The sequence below is a fragment of the Rhipicephalus microplus genome, chromosome 1, assembly GCF_043290135.1.
Source record: "Rhipicephalus microplus isolate Deutch F79 chromosome 1, USDA_Rmic, whole genome shotgun sequence".
Classification (NCBI taxonomy): domain Eukaryota; kingdom Metazoa; phylum Arthropoda; class Arachnida; order Ixodida; family Ixodidae; genus Rhipicephalus; species Rhipicephalus microplus.
Window position 1 is genome coordinate 88353892 of NC_134700.1, and position 24011 is coordinate 88377902.

The window sequence follows — 24011 nt, forward strand, 5'->3', positions numbered from 1 at the left end:
CTATACTTTCCTTGGCAATATTGTCTCTTGGACTTCATTAATATTGTGTCAAAACATGAAAAACATGCCCGTAAGTATGCACTTATGGGCACAAGTATGGGCACGGCAGTGGTTGCAACTGTCCCGCGGGAAGAGACGTGGTACAATTTTGGTGCTGGCATGACGTGCAGGAAGCGACGTACTTGGCGACAGAAGTAGAGAGGCCAGGCCAAAACCAGCGAGTCTTGAGGCAGTCGTAAGTCTTGTGGAACCCTAAGTGGACAGCTGTCACGTCGTCATGAAACGCTTGTGAAACTTCCTGACGAAGTGAGTGAGGAATGATGAGAACCCATTGGTTACCTATAGGATGGTAAATGTGCCGACATAATGTTCCATCTTGAAGCTTTAAATGGGTGAGTTGTCATCTTAGGTGGCTGTTTGGAGCATGCGATAAGCCAGTCAGCCGATCGATAATTGTGCAACAGTAGGTACCAGCAAGTTGGAGCGAGACAAGAACTGTGGACGAAAGAATGTCTGCCGAGGCGGCGAACTCTTTCGAACCAGCAGGTGTCTGCTTGGTCACTTTGGTGGGCGGTGATGAACAGATGGAAGGTGAAACTTCGGCGCTTTTTGAGAGCGGGCAACGCGACAAAACGTCGGCATCTTGGTTCTGTCGACCTGACCTATATGTAGCGCTGTTGTCATACTCCTAAAATCGTAGTACCCAATGGCCAAGGCGTCCCGACAAATTCTTGAGACAATAACCAACACAGAGCATTATGGTCAGTCACTATTGTAAAATGGCGGCTGTATAAATAAGGGCAAACCTTTTGTACGGACTACACGATGGCGAGGCGTTCTTGCTCAGTGATGCTGTAAATTCACTCCGCAGGTGAAAGAGTATGGCTCGCGTAAGCCACGACTTGTTCTTCGAGAGCGTGGTTCCACTGAAAAAGGACAGCACCGATGCCAAGTCCACTTGCGTCAGTGTATAGCACAGTAGGTGCTGCAGGGTCAAAATGGCGAAGCACTGGCCGTGATGTGAGGCATCGCTTCAGGGTATGGAAAGCAGCTTCGCAGTCATCTGACCAGACAAAGGGTGCGCTCGTGGTCAGAAGTTTGTGCAGAGAGCCGCAATAGTAGCGAAATCACATACAAAGGGGCGGAAATACAACGCCAAGCCAAGGAAGCTGCGGAGGTCTTTGGGTGTGGTTGTTGTGGGAAAGTGAAGTACGACAGCAACCTTGGCGGGATTGGGCTTAACGCATGTTTACTGATGACGTGACCTAATACCTTGATGCTGTGACTGGCAAACCGACACTTCTTAGTGCGGAGCTGGAGACCGACCTTAGCTAAACACGTGAAGAATTTGTCTAGCCGTTCCAGGTGCTATGAGAAGCTGAACGAAAGATGACAATGTTGTCCAGGTAGCATAGACAGGTCTTCCATTTGAATCCCTGCAGTACCATGTCTATCATTCGTTCGAATGTGGCTGGGGTGTTGCATAGGCCAAAAAACATCACGAATTCAAAGAGCCCATCTGGCGTAGCAAACGCAGTCTTCTCCATCAGACTCTGGCATCGGAATCTGCCAATAAACCAGAGCGCAAGTCGAGACTTGGAAAGTACTCGGCATCTTGTGAAGTATCAAGAGTGTCGTCAATGCAAGACATTGGGTAGACGTCCTTACGAGTAATTTTGTTGAGTGATCTGTACTCAATACAAAACCGCAGTAAGCCATCCTTTTTTTTTACTAGTACGACAGGAGAAGACCATGCGCTTGTTGACGGCCTGGTGATGTTGCGCGCGAGCAGGTCGTCGATTTGTTCTTCTATATGCTTGCGTTCAGAAGCCGACACACGGTAAGGGCGGCGACGAATGACACCCGTCGGGATTCATCGGTGTCGGTACGATAAGCAGCCACTGTGTTTTTTTTTTTAACGCAGACTTCAGAACAAACGTCAAAGCAAGTTTCGTGCTTCAGTAATAACGCCAGCAAGGCATTATTAGTTTGCGTTGGGTTGAGATGCTTACACAAAGTGGCTTTGAGAGCAGGAGGGGAACCTTCCGCTGGCATACACTTTGAGAATGACGAAGCAGATGAACCAGCGACAACACAAATCGCTGCTTCTTCGGTAATGCTGGCACCAGTGGTTCCCTCTGGCAAAAGTAGTGGTTCTGGCCTCGTGTTGCAGGCGGTGATGCTTGCATAATCACGTGAGAACCGCACCAAACAAAATGCAATGGTGATCCCTTGAAAAATGCAGCGCTGGTAAGGAACAACCACAGCGTCACCATCTAGAATGTCTAGTGACTTGATCTTTAGGACATGTTCTTGTCCAAGTGGCAGGAAGAAATCCGAAGCTGTGGCAAGGTTGGGCTTCGAAAGGTTGGTAGCAGAAAGAACCTCAGTGTCCGTAATATGAATGAGGGGCCCATCACACGAAATTATAGCAGACGCAGCTGACGGGTGGTCCCAGCCTTAGATTATCTGATGAGCGCACGAAGACAGTACAGCCAATTGTATGTGACGACGGATTCCATCGATGAGAACACGAGCAGTGTACAATCCTGTCGGGCAAATCGGACTGTCATTAGCGCTGCATAACATGGGGCCGGCATAAGGAGTTTGCATTTTACGCAGGCTAAAACACAATTCACGATCAATTACCGTAATGGCGGCTCCAGTATATACAATGGCGTCAAGAAAAACACCTTCCACACAAACAGGCAGTAAATTAGCTAGACGAGACGGAGGAGTTGTAACGTTTCGACAACAAGCAGTTTCCCCTCCAAAAACTGCACCTTCAAGTATTCCTAGTCCAGAGAGATCGGCGCGGGACGCAGGGGTAATGACGTACACCGAAATGGTGACGGAGAACGGCGGCGAGGTGAACAAGAAGTATGAGGCCCAGCTTGAGACCGTTCAGGGGAGGGTGACCGACGGGAGGTGCGGGATCATATTTATCGGGTCTCGGGACAAAGTCTTTTTCGTAAGCTGGATAACCACATCGTTCATCCTGCTGTCGGTGGCGCAAAAACAGGATATGACCCCTTATGCCACAGTAGACGCAGGCGGGGCGTGGAGGACGCCATGTAGAATAGTGGGGTGGCCTTGGCACTTGCGTTGCCATCACAGCCAAATGGTCGCATCCGACGTCCGCAGGCACAGTTGGAACTGGAGCAGATCCCCTGATGCAACTTCTGCGTACGATAGTGCCGGAAAGCGCACAGGAGACGGGGCATGTGCAGCGGTTGTCATTGATGCTAGTTCGTCCTTGATTATCTCACGTAGGTTAAGAGGAGGTGCGCGGACAGACGCAGTGATTGGGTTGTCTAGAATAAGGCCGTGGAGTTCCCCTCTGACAATTGTGCGGATAAGGGCTCGCCATTGATGCTCTCCGGTAAAGTGAGCATCGCTAGACGTGTGTGGAAGGTGCATAGAATGAAGCGCGTCCAGGCGTTGGCATGCGGTGATGGCGTCCCTGACAGTAGTTGGATTCTGGATAACGAGAACATTGAAAGCCACAGAGTTGATACCTTTCAGTAGCTGTCAAATGCGATCGGCCTCTTCATGTCATTTTGTGCTCGGGGACAGAAAGCCAGAACATCTTCATTGTAGGACGTATATGATTCGTCGTCCCCCTGGATGCGGGTTGCGAGCTTCTGCTTCGCTACCACAGATCATCTTGCAGACGTGCCAAATATCTGACGGAGATGCTCCGTGAAGTCCAACCAATTGGAGAAGTCGCTCCCTTGGTTGTAATACCAGGTTTTAGTGACGCCATTGAGGTAAAAAGGAATGTAGCGCAGTTTGTGCGCCTCGTCTCAATAATTACAAATGCTGATCCGATAATAACTGTCCAGCCATTCTTCGACGTCTTCGCCGCGTAGGCCGGAAAATACAGGAGGGTCTTGTTGAGAGATACTCACGGTGTAGTGACGCCTAAGTGGCTGAGAAGGAGCAGTTGCAGCAGGGGACGCATCGGGTTCTGCCATCGCTGTTGCTTGAGGGCACAACCGTCGACCAGACCGGAGCTCCAGAGGTGATGGGTAGAGCAGGAGGACGTGGGAACCAAAGCACACTCCACCACTTATGAGACCACGTACGGTACGGCAGTAACCAGGTTATATTTTCAATCCAGATGCACGAGCCGAAGAGCCCCAGCCCGCATGACATACGATGATGATCACTAAAGTGGTTTGGTCATACAGATGGAGTACATAGTTAGCGCTCACATATTTGTAAGTATATATATATATATATATATATATATATATATATATATATATATATATATATATATATAATGTGTGTGTGTGTGTATTGGCCGGAAAAGACTGACGCTTCGGCCGTGGGACCAGCCTTCGTCGGATTGGAGCACACATGCGGCAGTAGCGCAATATAAGACAACCAATGTTGTAGTGTCCGCTATTTTATGGAGGTGTTTCAGTACCGGCATGCTGTGCTGCTCAATTTTATTGTTGTTTTGCATCTTTAACAACTACACGGGCAGTGTTACGGCAGACAAATAGACATGAAAAACGTTAGGTTGATGCAGGTAATGTTTCATGACCTTATAATGATTCACATGGCAATATACAGAAACAACAAAACATCAACTTTACAACTGAAGATGGCGGTGCCCATATGGCTAAGGTGTAATACTAAGTTACTGGCTCACAAACCATTGTGAGCAGTGCGTGGTGAAACACTAGTACGTGCAATAGGACAAAAAAGAGAATTTACGCATGCACACTTATCCAACAATACAGTGTGAAACAGTTGAAGCCACAAAAATGTGTAATCGCACAAACAATCACAAGTTATAAGTTCTATTGTGAGCAGATTATTGATCAACAATAGAACGTACGCGGCACCCTGTCATGATCTGACAACAAAAAAAAAAACTTTTCTTATTTACTCAATTCATTTTTCATTTTTATTCATTTACTCATTTTTCATTTACAGTCATTTACGGGATGGTGACGGTCATCTTGAGGTGAATTCTGTTTTCAGCATTACCAGCAGAATGGCACATTGAGCGTGCGTCGCCACATCGTCACAACGCGGTGGCACGCACTTTCATCTCGCAAGCATACTTTGCTCCGCAGAAAGGGGGCAGGCTGAACGCGTGCGCTTGTATCGCGGTGGGGATAATCACACATCTTGAATGGTCATGGGTTTTCACCGTAACGATTCTGTTGTAGTTAGCGGGCTGACAAACTTCACTTCAATCGTTGCACAGTCTTCGTTTGCGAAAAGGGCGCGCTTTTCAGATACAGCAAAGTAACAACTAAGATGCTTATTCGCGTTCATATCTGTGAGTACATTTTGTGCACCATGTTGTTACATGACATGCATGTCATGATTACTATGTTTGGACATGTCCCTTAACTATGTCATCTCTTCACGTCACGTATTGCCGAAATTGGTGCATGTGAAACTGGAAAAACGGCCAGAAGCGCAACATGAGCATAGCATGTAGTCATGTTGTTACATGACACGCACCTGTTGATTATCATGTTTGCACCAGTCGCATATCTTTGTCATTAATTCACGTCCCGTATACGAAACTTGGTATAAGTGAAGCTTGCGAAATGGCCGCGAGCGCATCATGAGTGTGGCATGTAGTCATGTTGTTACATTACACGATTGTCATGATTTTCATGTTCAGGTCTGTTGCTTGTGTTCGCCATACCGTCATGTCAAACCATACCTATTTAACAAAATGTCATGTAACGAAACCACTGTAAGAGCAACAAGAGCACGATATGTAAGTCATGACATACATGCCATTATTTTTATGTTATAGCTAGTCACTTATGTTTGTGATAGTCATGTTATGCTAAACCAGATGCCGTGTCGATACCATTATCAAAACAGCCAGGAGAGCAAAAAGTCGTACACGGATGGACGGATGGATGGATGGATAAATATTGGGTGGGTGGGTGGGCGAGTTTAGTTATTAAAGTTTGCTAAGAAATGCTTCGCATTTAAAATGCTAATGGCAGCCCCAAAACATTACCTTTCCTGCTCCAGAATCTGCTCCAAAAAGCGGATTGTTGCTTTCTACACTGCAATGGTAAATAGGGTTTATGCGGGTACTTGAAACTCTTGAAAACCAAAATTTTCACTTTCAAGTCCTGAAAGTGCTGTAGTTTTTGCAACTTACCAAATTTTCTTTTTTCTATTTGAATACATGTTGTGCATTTCATGGCACAATATTTGTAGTGCCATAAATGTTGCAGGTAGCACAAGCAGGAAACAAAGGAAACCAACACCGTGAATTTCTGTAAAGTTGAAGAAACCAGGAACAGAAGGATAAGAAATGAAAAAAAAATTTTGAATTGAGCAGGAAATCGGAATGTTACAAAAAAAAAAAAAACTAGACGCCAATCTGAAGTAACCAACAGCTATATGAGACTCGTAACCAGAAAAGGCAGAGGGAACTAGCCACTTGACATGCATCAAGTCAAATATCCTTGGGAAGACAAGCCAAGAACAAGCAGCAGTTCACTCTTATGCGAAAGTTCAGCAAAAGCGATTTCTGGAATACTGAGTTATTTTTCATGCCGCTCCCAGGAACTATCATTGAAATTATTTTCATTCATTTTTTCTTTCTTCACATTTACATTACAATTACCTGGCATACCATCTCTTGTATTTCACTTAGCGTGACTGTTTGATTTAATTAACACTGTGCCTAACAAAGAAATTGAGCCCTTAATTGAAGTATTCCTTCCTTCATTCATAGAGAGTCTCGTTCTGGCAGACTTGAAGCCTTAAGATGCTGTGGGAGGGATTATTGGTCAGCTGTCATCTAATGATATCGCCTGACGCCATACAGACAAGAAGGCTCCACAGTCGCCGCCATGGCGACAGGTGGCACTCACGATCCCTCGTTGATTTCACATATATATCTACCCAATAAAGTAGATGGGGAAATAGCCATCGTGGTGGCTGAGTTGAAGAGCATATGACGCATTATTTGAAGGTCGAAGGTTCGGTCCTTGCCCAGGGCAAGTTATCTTTCCGTCCACTTTTTTTCTTCACATTTACAATACGATTGCTTCTAATAACATCCTCTACACTTTCCTTGGCATTATTGTCTGTTAGATCTTATTATTATTCTGTCCAACGAAGAAAATGAGCCATTCATGATACGCTTCTCTTCCTAGCAAGAAAATGTAATCGCAGCCATATTTTCTAAGTCTGTTCTTGTGTTTTACCTGCTTTTAATGAATAGTAAGTATTTTGACCCTTCATCTTCTCCTGAAATACGTTAGTTGGGTTTTTGACTGACAATAGGGTCCTTGGAATATAATAGCCATAGCCTTGAATGTCCTTGAAAAATCCAAATTTTTGTCACATAAACGAGCATGAACCCTGTTAAGTCTGATGCCGCGAAATGACTGTAGACAGCAGTGTAAAGCTATGAATGCAGCTGTTTACGTGGCAAGCCACCCGATCTACACGGTGATGGTGCTATGGAGTCTCATTGAAAGCCCTTATTTACAACGAAAGCACAGAAGGGCATTGCTGTCTTGTAAAAAAAAAAGTGAGCATAAGTTCTGCTTCATTAGATTCCCAATAACAGGGCAGAAAAAGAATTCTCTTGGGATTAAAAAAAAAGCACGTTGTTTTGCTGAGAAGCTGACAATCCGTTATCGTGGTGCAGTGGCTTGCTATGTTTTGGACTGCCGACTTGTTGGTTTGAAACTGGATATAGGTTTGACTCCCAACTATTGTAAATAAATGCTTTTCAATAAAGATAAAATGCACAAGCTAATAGAGGTATCATTTGGGTTTCGTGCAGTGTGATTTTACTCTGTTCAATATTAAGGTCTGCCTAAGCAGATGCAGCCGCTGTATCAATGTTTGTACTACATTCATTGATCCGCTATTGCTGCAGGCGTACTTCTTCGATGCCAAGACCTTCGAAGAAGGGTCACCGCCACAAGGTCGCCACCGCTTCGGATCATGCCACATTTGTGGAATGATGGGGCATTACATCAGGAATTGCCCGCACATGGACAACATCTTCATTGTCAAGAAGAAAAGTTCGGCAGACCCCAGGTACTGTGCAAATCCATGTTATGCAAATAATATGGAAGGAAGGTGATAGCGGTGCCCAATTTTAAACGCAAATGCATTGCGTGGTCGGGCTATGTCAGGCGCCCGTCGAGATCTGTCCACCACCCTCGCCCATAGCAACAGCTGTGGGCGCATGCGCTTATCCTCGCCCCTAGCAACCGAAGCCACTACCCCCTTGACTTGAACGTGACTTGCCACCGCCTCAATGCAAAGCGTTGGAAGCACATTTGTTGTGTTTGTGCTACTAGCGTTTGGTTAGCATATGTGTTCAACCGTGCATGCTATAGCTACTAGAGCTGGAAAGGCATACCATCTTTCTCGCGACAGAAAAACGCCACGTGCGATAAACGGCACTATTGGCTTTAAGGTGCGATAAAAAAAAAACATTATTTTTCTAACACTGGCTTCTCATGTGCGAAATGCCATAACGCTACGCACTGCATTCGCACTTTGTCCTAATTGCCTTTGGGGAGGTGGAAGCCTTTTTTAAATGCGAAGCATTTCTTAGTGAACTTTGGCCACTTAAAACGTATCTATCTATCTATCTATCTATCTATCTATCTATCTATCTATCTATCTATCTATCTATCTATCTATCTATCTATCTATCTATCTATCTATCTATCTATCTATATCTATATCTATATCTATCTATATATATATCTATCTATCTATCTATCTATCTATATATATATCTATATCTATCTATATATATATCTATATCTATCTATATATATATCTATCTATATATATATCTATATCTATCTATATATATATCTATATCTATCTATATATATAATCAACCACCTACGACTTATAGCGCTCCTGGCCATTTCGATAATGGTATCGGTACCAAACTTGGTATGGCAGAACATTACTGTATTAAGAACATATTTGACTAGTCATAACATGAAAATCATGATATGTATGTCATAAATGTCATGATTTTTTATGGCCTAGCTGCTGCCCCGCCGCGGTGGTCTAGTGGCTAAGGTACTCGGCTGCTGACCCGCAGGGCGCGGGTACGAATCCCGGCTGCGGCGGCTGCATTTCCGATGGAGGTGGAAATGTTGTAGGCCCGTGTGCTCAGATTTCGGTGCACGTTAAAGAACCCCAGGTGGTCTAAATTTCCAGAGCCCTCCACTACGGCGTCTTTCATAATCATATAGTGGTTTTGGGACGTTAAACTCCACATATCAATCAATCAAATCAATCATGGCCTAGCTGCTCTTGCGGTAGATTCATTCACATGACTTGTTGCAAAAATGGTATGTTACAGCTTGATTGCATGGTGAACTCAAGCAACAGGCCCTAACTCAAAAATGACATGTGTGTCATGTAGCAAGAATACATGGCACACTCATGATGCGCTCGTGGCCGTTTCACTATTTTCACATGTACCAAACTTGGTATTACGCGATGCGAACGGACGACATAGGTAAATGACACATCTGAACAAAATCCCAACATGCATGTCATGTAACATGACTACATGTCACACTGATGATGCGCTCACAGCAGTTTCGCTAGCTTCACGTATGCCAAATTTTTTGTCACTGTCAAGTGTCAAGCTTGACAGACTTTTCTAAGTAGTTAGGCTGCAGCGGCAGAGCAGCAAAACGCCCCGCCGCGGTGGTCTAGTGGCTAAGGTACTCGGCTACTGACCCGCAGGTCGCGGGTTCGAATCCCGGCTGCCGCGGCTGCATTTCCGATGGAGGCGGAAATGTCGTAGGCCCGTGTGCTCAGATTTGGGTGCACGTTAAAGAACCCCAGGTGGTCGAAATTTCCGGAGCCCTCCACTACGGCGTCTCTCATAATCATATGGTAGTTTTGGGACGTTAAACCCCACATATCATCATCATAGAGCAGCAAAACACCAGTGTACAGTAAAATCTCTATACAACCAATCTCAAGAGAGCGTTAAAAATCACACGTTATTTTCAAAAGTCGTGGCAGAAGTATTTAAAACTTTTGAAAAAAATGGCACCATATCCACGGAGTGAATGATGGGGAGTGGGGGGAAGCATTTGTCCGTCCATTCGTTCATGCTTCCGTCCGTTCCTGCGTGCGTCTGTGTAACCGTCCATGCGTCCATCCACCCGTCCGTGCATGCGTCTGTTCGTGCGTCCGTCCCTGCGTTCGTCCATGCATCCCCGCCTGCGTCCGTTCATGCGTCCATCCATGCATCTGTCTGTGTGTCCGTTCGTCCATCTATTCAGCACTCCAAGTACCACCATCTCGCATCTTTTCATCATATATTCTCCATATAGAAGCACCGCGATCCAGCGGACATTTCAAGGACTAAACAGGAGGTGGCACATGCACACTTTCTTACGGCTTGCGCTTCGGGTTTACTTCCCACCTTTAACCACCTCGAGTTCATGGTATATACTAGTTCACTGTATTGATGGCTATGCGGCCCAACGCTCGCTAAACCTTTCTAAAACAAAGGAGGTTACACCCAGCGAGTATAACATAGCAACCCTTTCTTGTCAGATCGGGCTCAGTGTACATGCCAATAGCTGCTAATGGGGATCGCAGCGTGCGCGTTACCTAAAGGTCGAATGCTCCTGTCTCTCATTCCCCCTTAGCAGCCATTAACATGGGCATTGAGCACTATCTTTTATTGTTCAACAACGCACAGAAGAAATATCTCACCGGAACCACCTTGGAGGTCAAAATCGTAAGGACCGCTATTTCGGGTATGTGCCACTGGTAGTTCCATACTATGAGGGAGGCACAAGCCACGCCATAAGGAGCTTCGCCCCTAAAATTGTAAACGCAACCATGGTGAGTTGCCTACATGGGCTGTGTATACATTCGCGACCACGTTATGCTCTGATAGGTGTGAAAAACAAAGAAGCTGAAAATTTTACAGAATCGATGCACGTTCATTTGAGGAAGAGAGTGATCTATCCTGGCTTAGGTAGCTTGATTGCTAAAAGACGAACTCTTTAAAGAGGCCCTGAAACACTTTTTCAAGTAACCACGGAATGAATTCACCGGAAAAGCTTATTGCCTCACGAATTCAACGCCACAAAAATTTTAAGAATCTGTCCAGTGCGAGTGGAGTTACAAAAGTTTTTCGCATGCTGCAATTGCATTCTCTTTTCTCTCGTCCCGACGAGAGCGCTGGAAAATAAGCAGGGAGGGATGGCAAGGCCGCAGAAAAGCGTCGCGCGTGCTCTTTTTAAAATTTTTTTTACTACGAAGTAAAATAATTTTCATTCGCTTCGCGCTCTTATGTTGCGCATTTGAACGCGCAACTTTTTCAATGTGATCGCATGCGCACTCGTGGGCCAGTAGCGGCCTCCCACGGTGATCTGTTACGAGCGAGCGCGCCATGTTTAAATTAGCCAATGGCTGATAGATGGGACCTTGACATGAGATTTGTGGGCATATAACGTGATCTGTCGAGAGAAGAGCAAGCAATTTTCAGCCAACTTTGATAATTTATTGTTTATTCTAGGCCACGTGCTATGCTACAATATTTTGCTCGCGCGTTGTTGGGAGCCTCTACTAACGATCGGCAGCGTTTTCTGACCATGCTCAAAAAGTGTTGCAGGGCCCCCTTATGTCTTCGCATCCTTCTTTCACTCTTCTGGCATTAAATAAACATTTTTTCTGCTGATTCGGGTGTGCAGCAAAAATCTGTTGTGGAGGATGTTGTTCATGGTGGGTGGCAAAACGTACACGACAAACCTTCTGGGTGTTATACACGTTCTTCCGCACTCATGGGTGCTGGTAGAGCGTGCAATGATACAAAACTGTTTCGTGCGAGCACAATTCAGGATGCCAGAAGAAGACAGCGACGACAACGAAGATGAGGATACTAAAGAATGCGAGAGCATTCTTGTTTTGGTGCTGAAGTGGCAAGGAAAAGAGTCGAAAAGTTAAACTTTTTCACTTTCTGGGTGTGGACGCAGACGTCTTTACATGTCCAGACTTTTCCCGACTGCAACATTGTTCTCACCTTCGCCCTTCGTCCTGATTCAAGGGAAAATGAGGAGGAGAGTGGTGCCGAAGTGGACGAAGGCCCCTCTTTATCTGAAGCTGTGCATGCTGTAATTGTGATGTGAGCCTTCGCCGAGAAGCGCGGCCAAATAGACCGGCTGGCTCGTGACCTCACCCACTTCGAAGATGCCATCTTCGCAGCAAGGCCACGACGGCGGCATGTGAAGATTACGGATTTTTTTGCTGCTTGTCCCTACAGGAAGCTTGCATGCCTGCGTTTGTGTGCGCAAATGTTTGTGAGGATCGTGGTGTTCTTTTCTGACCGTTAAGTAGCCGCTGAACTGGCACCGATGGTTAATTAATACATCACTTAGTACGTACCAAAACGTCTTTCCCGGCCAAATACATAGTAACGAAGTTTCACTGTAGTTAATTTTAGCAAACTCTATGGGGCCCACAGAGAAATACGGAGGCACTCTGATGATGATGATAGTGGCAAGTACAGAGTTGGGCATTACTTTCACAGCTGCTAGTAACTTCTTAAAATAGCTATTATTTGCTATATCAAAGTGTTGTGGAGATATAAAGGGGATAAAATACTATCTGCTATTCTGTTTGTATTTTGAAATTTGTACTTGTGAAATATTTTTACATAGTACCAATGGATACTTGGAGGAGGATTTTCGAAAAAGTTGTTAATCTGAACGAATGGTTATTCTCAGGTTCTCTATAAAAAGATTTGACTGTACAACCTTCCCTCACACCATGTCGACCCTGCCGAGGCCTCCGTTTTGGAGCTGGGTCTTAATTTCAATGTTGCACCTGCCCGGGCTGTCAAAAAGTTGTGTGTGTGATGGAACGTGCAGTTAACCTGGTTGACCGATTCCGCTGTGAAGAGACTAGCACACATTGGTGTCCTTTCTAGTATGCACCAGTAGAAGTTCGCGTCAACAGGCACGAACTTTGGTTCTTTGTATGTAGCATCGCCTATTGCAGCATTGTGGGCTTACGTACATCTTGCTTGGTTCCGGATTAACTTTTAGTTAAAGGGATACTAAAGGCAAATAACAATGTGTTAGAGTTGAAGCTCAACTTATGACGTCTAAAACGGCGATATTGTCAACAGCAGGGCCCTTATTGCTGAGAAATTAGGCTAAATGTATCATACAACAGGCCCCACGAGTAAGATAGTTTGGAAACGATCCCGATGACGTCAGGGCGTCCGATTACAAATATTCACTAGTAATCAAGCTAGCTGCAATATATCAAGAGATGTAATAAAATGCTGTTTGTTTGTTTCTGTTCGACTTATAAAGAAAGAAAAAAAGGCCTGGCATTACTACCGGGAATGGCGCGAGTAATTAAAAAATTAAATTTTCGCCTAGTTAGGCAGAATACATGGTGCCATCTAGCGGAGCCGAGTTTAATGAAACAAGGAAAACTATGGCCTCCCAGATTGAAGAAAATTGTTCAGTGGTCAATGTTGCTGCTGTGGCTCTGCTGCTCTGCTGCTGCTATTGTCGGTGGCAGTGCAGTAAAACCGGGCAAAAATGTGCACGGAAGCAGGGACATGAGATGGACAGCTTTTGGGGTGGAGATTTGCAGTGCACAAACGCGATGCAGACCCCTAGAACGTTATTCTATTTCAAAATGAGCATTCCCTGGGCTCAAAAGTAGCACCACGAGGTTTCTGGACCACTATTTGAGCAATCAACATTGACATATTTGCCTTTAGTGCCCCTTTAAAACTCTGATCTGAATAATGCCTCACTCAGAGTGAGTGAGTAAAAACTTTATTGAACATGTCCGGCGTCATTGAGCGGGGTGGGGTGGGGCTACAAGCACCCCGGCCTAGGTGACGGCCTCGAGTCCTTGGACCAGGGTGGAATCCTGGACTTGCCGGACGGCCCACAGTTGATCGGCAAGGTCGTGGCTGAGCAGAGCCGCCTCCCATTGCGCCTCGCGGTTCGAGACTGCCATGTCCACCGGGTTCGTAGGGGACTGCTGCGCGTTACCGGTACACTTCCACAGCATGTGCTGCAGCGTCGCTCTGGCTCCGCACGCCTTACGCGCTTCGGACGTATAAATGCCTGGGTAGCAGAGGCGAAGGATCACCAGATTCGGGTACGTGTGTGTCTGTAGTTGTCTCCAGGCAACCTGCTGTTTCTTGTTTAGTTTGGCGTGGGGTGGTGGATATTTGCATCTGTTCAGTCTGTAGTATTGCGTGATGTCTCTGTAAGTGGTCATGCGATCCCCCCACGTCCATTCCCGTATCGCTGTCGAAGTGTGCGAGACATCGGCACTGTCGGCAGGCGTCGGAGCTCGGCGTGTAAGTCCTCGAGCCGCGGCGTCGGCAGTCGCGTTGCCCGCAAGCGGATGGGTCCGTGTGGGCGGGGGTCCATACGAGGAAACTGTCGTTTTTGTGGCAGATGTTGCGTTCGTGAATTTGGAGAATGCGGGCCGCTTCGCGGGAGATCCGGCCGCTGGCGTAGTTGCGTATCGCCGCCTGCGAGTCGCCTATTATCACCTCGGCGTCCGTGGTGGCTATCGCGAGGGCTATGGCAGCTTCTTCGGCCACCTCCGTCTCTTCCGTGCCTATCGTCACACTCAAGACGCAAGTTCCTACATGATCCGTGATCGCGACCGCGAAGCCGCGGTGGCAGTTGTAACGGGCCGCGTCTACGTAAACTGTGTCTTTGCTATTGCCGAATTTCTTTTCAAGGTCTTGGGCGCGCCTGTTGCGCCGACCGATGTGATGTGTCGGGTGCATGTTCTTAGGCAACGGCATAACGACGATGCGCTCGCGAATACGTCTGGGTATCCCGACCTTTTCGCCGCGCTGCGTATGGTAGTTGATACCCAGTGTCTCGAGGATGTGTCGACCAGTTCTGGTCTTCGCCAGACGTTCGTACTGGGCGATGTTGTGTGCTTCGATTATCTCATCTAGAGTATTATGCAACCCCAGCTCGAGAACTTTTTCCGTGCTGGTATTGGCCGGTAATCCGATTGCGCGTTTGTACGCCTTGCGGATGAGACAATCTAGTTTGGTGCAATCAGTCGCCTGCCACTTGAGGTAGGAGGCGACGTACGTTATATGGTTCATAGCGAAAGCATGTACCAGGCGAATGGTATTGCTTTCCTTCATTCCGCTATGCCGATTTGTTATTCGTTTCAGCAACCGGATTGTTTCATTGACCGCGCCCTCTAGTCTGCGAAGGGTTTCGCCGTTGTGGCCGTTGGCGGACAGGCGCAAGCCCAGTACCCTAATGGTGTTAACTTGTGGGATGACTGCGCCGTCTGATGTGCGTACATTAATTTCTCTATATGCACACTCTAATGCGGAATCGGCGTTCTTGGGTTTACGGCCCCTGCGCGATGGTCTATAGAGCAGGAGCTCCGATTTAGCGGCGGAACATTTGAGGCCAGTGTCGCGAAGGTAGTCCTGCACAACGTCGACGGCTTCCTGCAGCGTTTGCTCTACGTCGCCGTCATTTCCCTCGGCAACCCAGAGGGTGATATCATCGGCGTACAAGCTATGGTGGAGGCCTTCTATCTCAGCGAGTTTTCGTGGTAATCGGACAAGCACGAGGTTAAAGAGCATGGGCGAGATTACGGAGCCCTGCGGCTGCCCGTACAACCCATGTATATGTCCTGCGATTCTAGTCCGCCGATCGCTAATCGGGCCCGGCGGCCCGTAAGAAAATCCCGTACGTAGTGGTACGTTCTCTCGCCCAGTCCCAACGCTCGTATACTTTCAAGTATCGCAGCATGGCTAACGTTGTCGAACGCCTTTTTGAGGTCGAGCCCGAGTATCGCTTTGGTGGATCGTGTGGGATTGTCTATGATATCGTGCTTGAGTTGAAGAATGACGTCCTGCGTGGAAAGGTTACGATGGAACCCCAGCATCGTGTGTGGGAGCATGTTTCGGTCCTCGAGGTAGTTGGTAAGGCGAGCGAGAACCACATGTTCCATGACCTTACCAACGCAGGACGTCAGGGATATCGGTCGAAGGTTGTCAATCTGTACTCGTTTGCCCGGTTTGGGGATCATAATTATGCGCGCCGTTTTCCACGAGTTCGGTATAGCGCCCGCATTCCAGCACTCGTTCATGTAAGCCGTCAGTTGTTCTATCGACTCATCGTCCAAGTTACGTAGCGCTTTGTTGGTTATCCCGTCCGGGCCTGGCGCCGACTTTGTGTTGAGCCTGTGCAGCACCGCCCTCACCTCTGCAATGTTGAAGTCCTCGTCTAGCTCCGCGTTACCCTCACCCTCCCAGGCGTATGCCGAGTGAACGAGGGGGCTACGTGACTGAAAGTAACGGCTTCGCACGTCATCTAGAAAGTCCGCGTGGGTGCCTTTGTAGTCGTGCAGCAACTTGTTAAGCTTATGTGCGTGCGATGTTTTCGTCTCCTCTGGATCCAAGAGGTGCCGGAGGAGATGCCACGTCTTGGCCCATCCCAGCTGGTTCTCCATCTCATTGAAGATCTCTTCCCATTGCGTTTTGCATACCTGTAACGCGTGCTCTTTCATGTCCCTGCTTAGCCGTGCTATGCGCCTGCGCAGCGTTCGATTGTGGCGTTGACGCTTTCACCTGTCTTGCAGGCTGCGCTTGGCTTCCCACATGTGTAGGAGTTTGCTGTCTACCACTTCGAGATGTGCTTCTGGCGGAACCTCCCGCGTCGCCGTTTCTAAATCCCCCTTGAGCGTCGCAGTCCAGCTATCTATATCCTCAATAGCCGCATTGCCACGATTTTGCTCTTTCCGGACTTTGCGAAACGCGTCCCAATCCACCAGCCGGTGGTTCTTGCCCTTGGTACCTTCCTGATGAATGCGGTGGTGAGGTTCAGCGTCGACCTGGATCTCGATCACTGAGTGATCGCTACCTAGGTCCTCCTGTGTATTGTGCCATCGCGGGCTAGCAACGTTCTTGGTAAATGTGAGGTCAGGTGAGGTGTCTGCACATATGCTGTTGCCCCTGCGCGTAGGCGCGGAAGGGTCTGTGATGAGCTCGAGGCCCTCATTCTGCACATCGTCCCAAAGGCGCTTATCCTTTGGCGTTTTGTAGCCGTACCCCCACGCCGCGTGGGGCGCGTTGAAGTCGCCCGCGATGAGCAAGAGCCCGTCGGCAGCTGCCTCGCGCGCCTCTCGCAGTAACGTGCTAAAGCGGTGTCTGGCTTTGGGTCTGCTATACACGTTCAGTACAAACAGGCCGGGACCGCGCCCTTTCGTCGGGATGAGCTCTATGAACACATGCGGTATGCTAACGTTCATAAGTTCGCGTTGCGCTACGGTGAGGTTGCGTCGCACTAGCGTAGCAGCGGCTGTTCGGGCTCCCGCGGTCACAGCTTTGTCTTTAGATTTGTACCCCGCCAGCTTGACCGGGTCATTGGTTTCCTGCAATAGTATTACGTCCGGTCGTTGCCGGCAATGTAAGAATTGTTGGAGAAGCGCCCGTTTCCTCCTGTACCCCCTGCAGTTCCACTGCCAGATAGCGAACGTGTTCCGTGTGTTATGCTGTTGTGGGCGTTGTGTTTGTGTGGTTTCGTGTCGAGCCATGGTGACTGTACGTGTTATGGTTTGCCGTCCGGCTGATCCTGCGCCTCTTCGTCGGGTAACGGCCTAAAGTACGGTTTCCCAGCCGTTCGTACTGGGCGACCCACTGCGCCCGGAAGTCGCATTTCGATATTGTCTATGCGCGTTTGCAGCGTCGCGACCATTTTCGTGAGCTGAGATAATGCAATGCTCAACTGTTCGGTTTGTGCGGTTTGCCGAGCGATTGCGTTGTTAAGTTGCGCGGTTTGCTGTGCGTGTTGTGTCATCATCGCGTCTACCTTGTCGTCGAGTCTATTTACTCGTTCGCGGAGTTTCTCCTCGCGTTTTTGCGATTTGACGTCGAATTGTTCCGGGTCAAGTGCCTTACGTTTGGTGGGTGCGGGTGCGCGTCTTCAGCTTCCATGACTTCCTCCACTCTCTCGTCTGTACTAGCAGCCGCGCCGGCTGCGACGGGTTGGAGCAGGAGGAGGAAAGGGAACTGTCGGGGCCTCCCCCTTCAACGTGGCAATTTCGTTTCTTAACTTTGCATTTTCCTGCTTTAGTTCTTGGATTATTGATTCGAATTGATCCTATCGTTCCCGCACTACACTTTCTGGGTCGCTGTTGCGTTTGTTAGCAGAGCTGCCGCATCTGTCTACATCTGGGTTTCTATCAATGGCAGTCTCGGTTCGCGTTAGCGGTGCGCCGGGCGCGCGTCCGGAGGCGACGTCCACCCACTTCAATTTATGGGGATCAACCTCTCCTCCGCCTTTGGCTGCAGCTGTGTGGTTGGCTCGGGCTGTCGACGTGCTGCGAGGCTTCGCTGAACGGGGTCGGGAGACGCTGCGAGAGCGGGCTCGAGAACGAGTACGGGAGCGAGAGCGGCTCCGCGCGCGGGTCTCCCTCGAGGCTGATCGACTGTTGCCGCGATGTCGTCTCGGTGCGTGGCGTCGTCCGTAGCCCTCCTCCCCGTCGTTGACGGTGCTGCTACTGCTGTAGGCGGCCTCAGCCTCCACGCACATTCTGCGTTCCCACTGTCGGCGCTTGACTAGGTAGGGTGTCTTGTACTTAGCTTTGCACTTGCAGTCTCCGGTGAGGTGACCCTTTCCGCACAGTTGGCACACCGGCTCGCACCGATGATCGTCGGGCGGGTTACCGCATCCGCACCCACGGCACTTCTTGTCGTTCGGGTTGGGGCACACGTCGGCCCTGTGTCCCAGACGACCACACTCGTAGCACATATCGATATGTTTCTTGTAAAGAGTGCACCTTATCACCATCCCACCGTTGTTCACGTAACGAGGCACGTAGTAGCCGTCGAAAAGGATTATCACGTTGGTCGTGTTTCCCATGCGCTTGGCATGCAGGACGTTCGGGTTGCGGTGGTTAATCAGACTTCTCACGACGTCCGCCAGCTTTTCGTTTAGCGATATGCCCCTGATGAGGCCTTTGGACGTGTTCTCCGGAGCCGCTCTGTAGGCACTCGCTTCGAACTCACGGTCGCCAATTCGCAGCTTGCAAATGCCTCCATATCGTCTAGCACGATCTTCTGACGGCGTGCTTACACTGTAAACAGAAATAAGCCGAAATGGGAGTAAATGACCTTGTCCTCTAGCGCACACCCAGATGGGAGTTTTAAAAAACCCGTCTCTGGGAGTAAAAAATTTACTCCCCATCAGAAGGGGGTTTTCGCATGGTATCAGGGGGGTTTTTATTTACATCCATAGGGGAACTTTTTCAGGTCAGTATGGGAGTAAATTTTTTGCATCGACCGAGAAAAAAAATTACGTCAGCAGCCGTACCATGCGCAAGCGTAACTTTAATTACATTACATTTAATACGCACAACAATGATTACAGTACACAAACATTATCACAACGTTCACGTAATATCACAACACTCGCACTCACCACAGCTTGCCACACGCAGTACACACCTACCTTATGGTCACCGAGTATATATAGGCACCACATTCTGACCTCCTGTAGCCCAGGTGAAAGCCTTTTTTTTCTAATAATTAAGCAATAAATACGCACGGCGTAAGTATGAACTTGCGGTGGTCTGATGTAAGCACTTCAACACACATGCCTTTTATCCTAATCCTGCCTAATATTTAATATTTTTTTGCTATAACGAAAAAGTTTTATCAGTTGACGCTCTGTCGTACAGACTGAATTCGCATCAGCAGTGCTGTTTGTGGACCCGTAAAATGCACTGAATCATACACAAAGTGCGCGCGGCCTTGAATGAACACATTAACGAGGCACATTCAGCAGCTCCAGCGATGAACCGAGGTAGACCGCCGCTACCGCGTTCGACGACTAGGCCTCACTCACGAGTACGGCACGGTGATTCGATGAATGACAGCTGGCGATCACAAAAGGCTTGCTGATGTGCAGTTTACGTCTCGTTTTTCCCATGCACAGAAATAGGTGTCCGCTATCTACGCAGTTTAAGCTACGGAGCGATAGACTTAAACGAATGAGACGGTTCGCAGTCGCTGTTCCCGTTGCTCGCATGCATTGCATGTATAGCTCGCAGAGCTCGCCACGGCGGCCGGTGCGCAGTGCGAGCTCAATACGATGCCGGCTTGATACCGACGCCATAGCGAGGCCTTCCTACCGCTTAGATGTTGCAGCCGGTGAAATACCGGTGACACTCCGAGAAGCCACTATCGGAGGAGACGGGGCGAGCGCGTCGCCGGCGCAACTCTCAGACCGGTTGCCGGCCAGCCTGCCGTAGTCGAGCGAAGCCTACTTCGAACCGCTTCGAAGTTTTACGGTGCAATCGCTGACGATCGTACTCCGCCTCGTTCGGCGCTCGCCTTGTAGTTAGTCATTGACAGCTGCGGTCGCAAGGCGCAGAATACTGTTATACATGCCAGCAGCCTTCATTTTTTGTGAAACACATTCTTTGCATCGCCGGTGGTCGGTGCTAGCTCGTAGCGCTTGCCGCGGTGGCCAGCGCACAGTGCGAGTTCGATACGATGCCGGCTTGATACCGACGGCATAGCGAGGCCTTCTTACCACTTAGATGTTACAGCCGGTGAAATACCGGTGACACTCCGAGAAGCCACTATTGGCAGAGACGGGGCGAGCGCGTCGCCGGCGCAACTCTCAGACCGGTTGCCGGCCAGCCTGCCGTAGTCGAGCGAAGCCTACTTCAGACCACTTCGAAGTTTCTGATTGGTGAAACTCCAGGAGCAGCCGCTGACGATCGTAACAGCTTACTTTTGCTACCATTAATTCATTCTTCGAAGTTTTTTGTTACTCGGCCCTTTGAAGCGTGGCATTCAGGACGTTTCGTTGAGGAATCGGACCGATGTGCAGCGTGGTTTAACGGTGCAAAATATATTGAAATATTTCCAGTGAATACCAACCGGTCGTTGCTATTCTTCGCTGCACTTGTAATTTCGTTGCCTGTTGACTGATGCTTACACGGTTAGCCACACAAAGCACATGTGTTTCACACCGACGTGCAAACATATGCCCGTACACACACATACACACACACACACACACACGCACACACACACACACACACACACGCACACACACACACGTCACGCCCAAAGAGGGTTTTTAAAGCTCCTATAGGGAGTTTGTAACCACGTGACCTGAAACTCCCTGGGGAGTTTAACAAGGTCATGTCGTTCATAAACTCTGTGATTAAGGAGGGGGCGTTTTACGATGACATGTGCCGAGTTCACTCCCTACCAGGGAGTAAATAATTGGGGCAGGGGAGTTTTGTGGGCTCATGTGCTGGAGAAACTCCCATCTCGGCTAACTTTTGTTTACAGTGTACCACAATAACGTTTTGTCGCTCATTGAGACAGACGCTGTCCTCCTCGGCTACCTCGCGCCCCACCCCTGCAGCGTTGCGTATGCAGCAGTGGACGCGGTCCTTCTGGTAGTGAGATACGTTGAAGCCGTCCCGGGGTCGCCTGATGATCTTGTAGTCATCTGTTGGCAGGTTGAGCATTCGGCTCGTCATGGTAATCTTCCGCACGTACTGCGTCGCTTTCTGTATAAACGCCGCCTTCTCGGTAGACGCTGGCATTGCTTGCTGGTTCTTCGCCGGGTCGGCGTCTCCACCCGCCTTCTTGGTGTTTCGTTTGATCTCGCACCATCCCTGCTCTTTTCCGAACTCTGTCGGCGATATCTCCTCCCCTTCGACTTGCACGAATTCCATTTCGGGCGCCGGTGCAGTGGATGGGGCACCCGCTTGCTCCGACGACTTGTCAGGCCTGCCGTGCCTTGTCTACTGGCTTGACTGTCGTGCCAGCGTGGCAGTACGGGCAATCTTCGAAAAGTGACCGAAACACGGGCTCACCTGCACAAATGGTGTCGGGAGAGACCGCAGGACTTTCGCAGTCACTTGGGAATACTCTGAACTGAATGGCTGGAAAGAAATCGCCGAAAACCTTAGAAAATCTGCGGAGCTGATGCGACGCGCGTCCGCACACCGTGGCCCCCTAGCGGCCAATCGCCTCACTCAGAGTCATAAAATAATGACTGGTGCTTAAAACTATGTTATTCAAAATGCCAAAGGTAACTCTTTCCATGCAAGTTTTGGTGTCATGACTGCTTGCTGTAGAATACAGTGCCTCGGTGAATTGGACAAGTTATGAGCTTTGCCAGGCACCATCTTGGTCGAGAGTATAGCAGGAGACGTCGTCAGTTCAGATGACAATGTTACCGTTTTGACTGCACCAAGGCTGACATCACGTCTGACGTTGCCAGTAGGGCGGAAGTAGACCCAAGCAGTGATGAAGGTGCCAAAGGCAGTGCTAACAACCTTTAACCGTGCTTTGTAGTTTGCATCAGTATTCAGCCTTATTCACTGATGTTGTACCGGAATAGAAGCTGTTGCACTTGCTTATTAACGCGATAGCTTTAAAGAGCTCGTTTCGCGACGATTCCAGGGTCGGCATTGGCAATGTTGGTTGTGGGGGAAAAATTATCATCTCATGTGTGACCGAAAAATCCAGAATGATGCAAATGATAAAAAATACTAGGTCAGAGTCGGAATTGAACCCAGGTTGGGGGTGGGGGGTGGGGGGTGGGGGGTGGGGGGGGTGCTAAGGAGATGTTCTACCACACGGCCATGTATCTGCTTGTGAAAATAACTTCCTCTACTTAGAAATGCAGTGCGTTGAACTTTAGTTTTTTTGCAAACACAGGTGTTCTGTATACATCTTTCACAATACAGCACGTATTATTTCAGCAATAATGCGTGCTAGAAGCGCCCATTAGCAGTGGGTATCAGAACATGTGATTATCATAATGACTTCGTGGTTTATAGCTGGCCACCTACTACAAAATGCACACACGCTACTGCCCCAATTCTCTTACGGCTATGTAGTCAGTGCATAGAGAGTTCGAAAAGGTTTCATGCACTAAGTGTTTGAAGTAGGCACAATGAACAGAACAGCTGTCGCGTTCAACTCTTAAAAGTGAAGCTTTAAGGTCCACCAATTTTTTGCAAAGCTTCAATGATAATTAGGATTTCTTGATGATCTCGACAATTTATGACAAGAAAGTCATGTGCACGTTATAGCTCCCTTCAAAGTAAAGTTTGTTTAAGCGAACTGAGAAAGAAGAAAGTTTTATTTTTTGTATATTGTCAGCAAGTTGGCTAGCCAGCACTTGTTAGAATATTATGAGACCATTCAAAGGTGTGCATTATTTAATGAGCCTGAAATATGCACATTTTCTATTTAAAACATTGATTTTTTATACTATTTCACAATCCCCCTTAAATTTGATACTATGGGTTTGAACATACTCTCATGTTGTTGCATTTCCTCTAATCATTTAATGCTGATCATTGTATTGCAATCATCAGCATTAAACAGTATTATTAAGTGAAGCAATAAATGGGGCGTTAAACTGAGCTCTTCTAAACCGGTGCTTTTGCGGATAACTAAAACAGTGCCGCTGAAATTTTCATACTGTATTGGCCAAGACCTTTTGATTGAAGTTAATGAGTACAATTATCGTGTAGTTAGCATTACTTACAATCTTAATAGGAGCGCCCACATTTAACTTCACCTTTTCAACTTTTAGAAAATTATGTCTTCTTCACCATAAGCCTAAACATGCACCCCATGACGAGAAAACTACAGCCTATACCACTCTCATCAAAGCCAAATTGGAATACACCTGCATTATTCGGGGTCCTTTCACCAAAACCAACATTTATGCTCTCGAAGAAATACTTAGAAAAGCTTCGAGATTCATTTTTTCTAAATACAGCCGCAATGATTCTGTTTCTAAACTTTTACATTCCGATAGATTTCAGACACTTTAAATGAGGCATAGGATGTCTTTCTTCAATGGTAAATTTTATATATCCCAGACCTTACATAACCCTTTTTGAGACTAGGAAAGCTTGCCATTTTTAGCTCTCACACTCTCTCCTTGTCTTGCCGTAACTGAATTCTGAAC

At 47.9% G+C, this 24011-nt stretch overlaps 1 protein-coding gene across 1 annotated transcript in view; it reads left to right on the forward strand.

The window, feature by feature from the left end:
* The window catches only part of LOC119178562 (terminal uridylyltransferase 7-like), a 112714-nt gene that overhangs the window by 80985 nt on the left and 7718 nt on the right, over nt 1-24011 (forward strand). The window contains exon 10 of the mRNA XM_075884109.1: nt 7895-8058. Within this exon, the coding sequence (XP_075740224.1) occupies nt 7895-8058 (164 nt within the window). The remainder of the gene's footprint in view (nt 1-7894; nt 8059-24011) is intronic.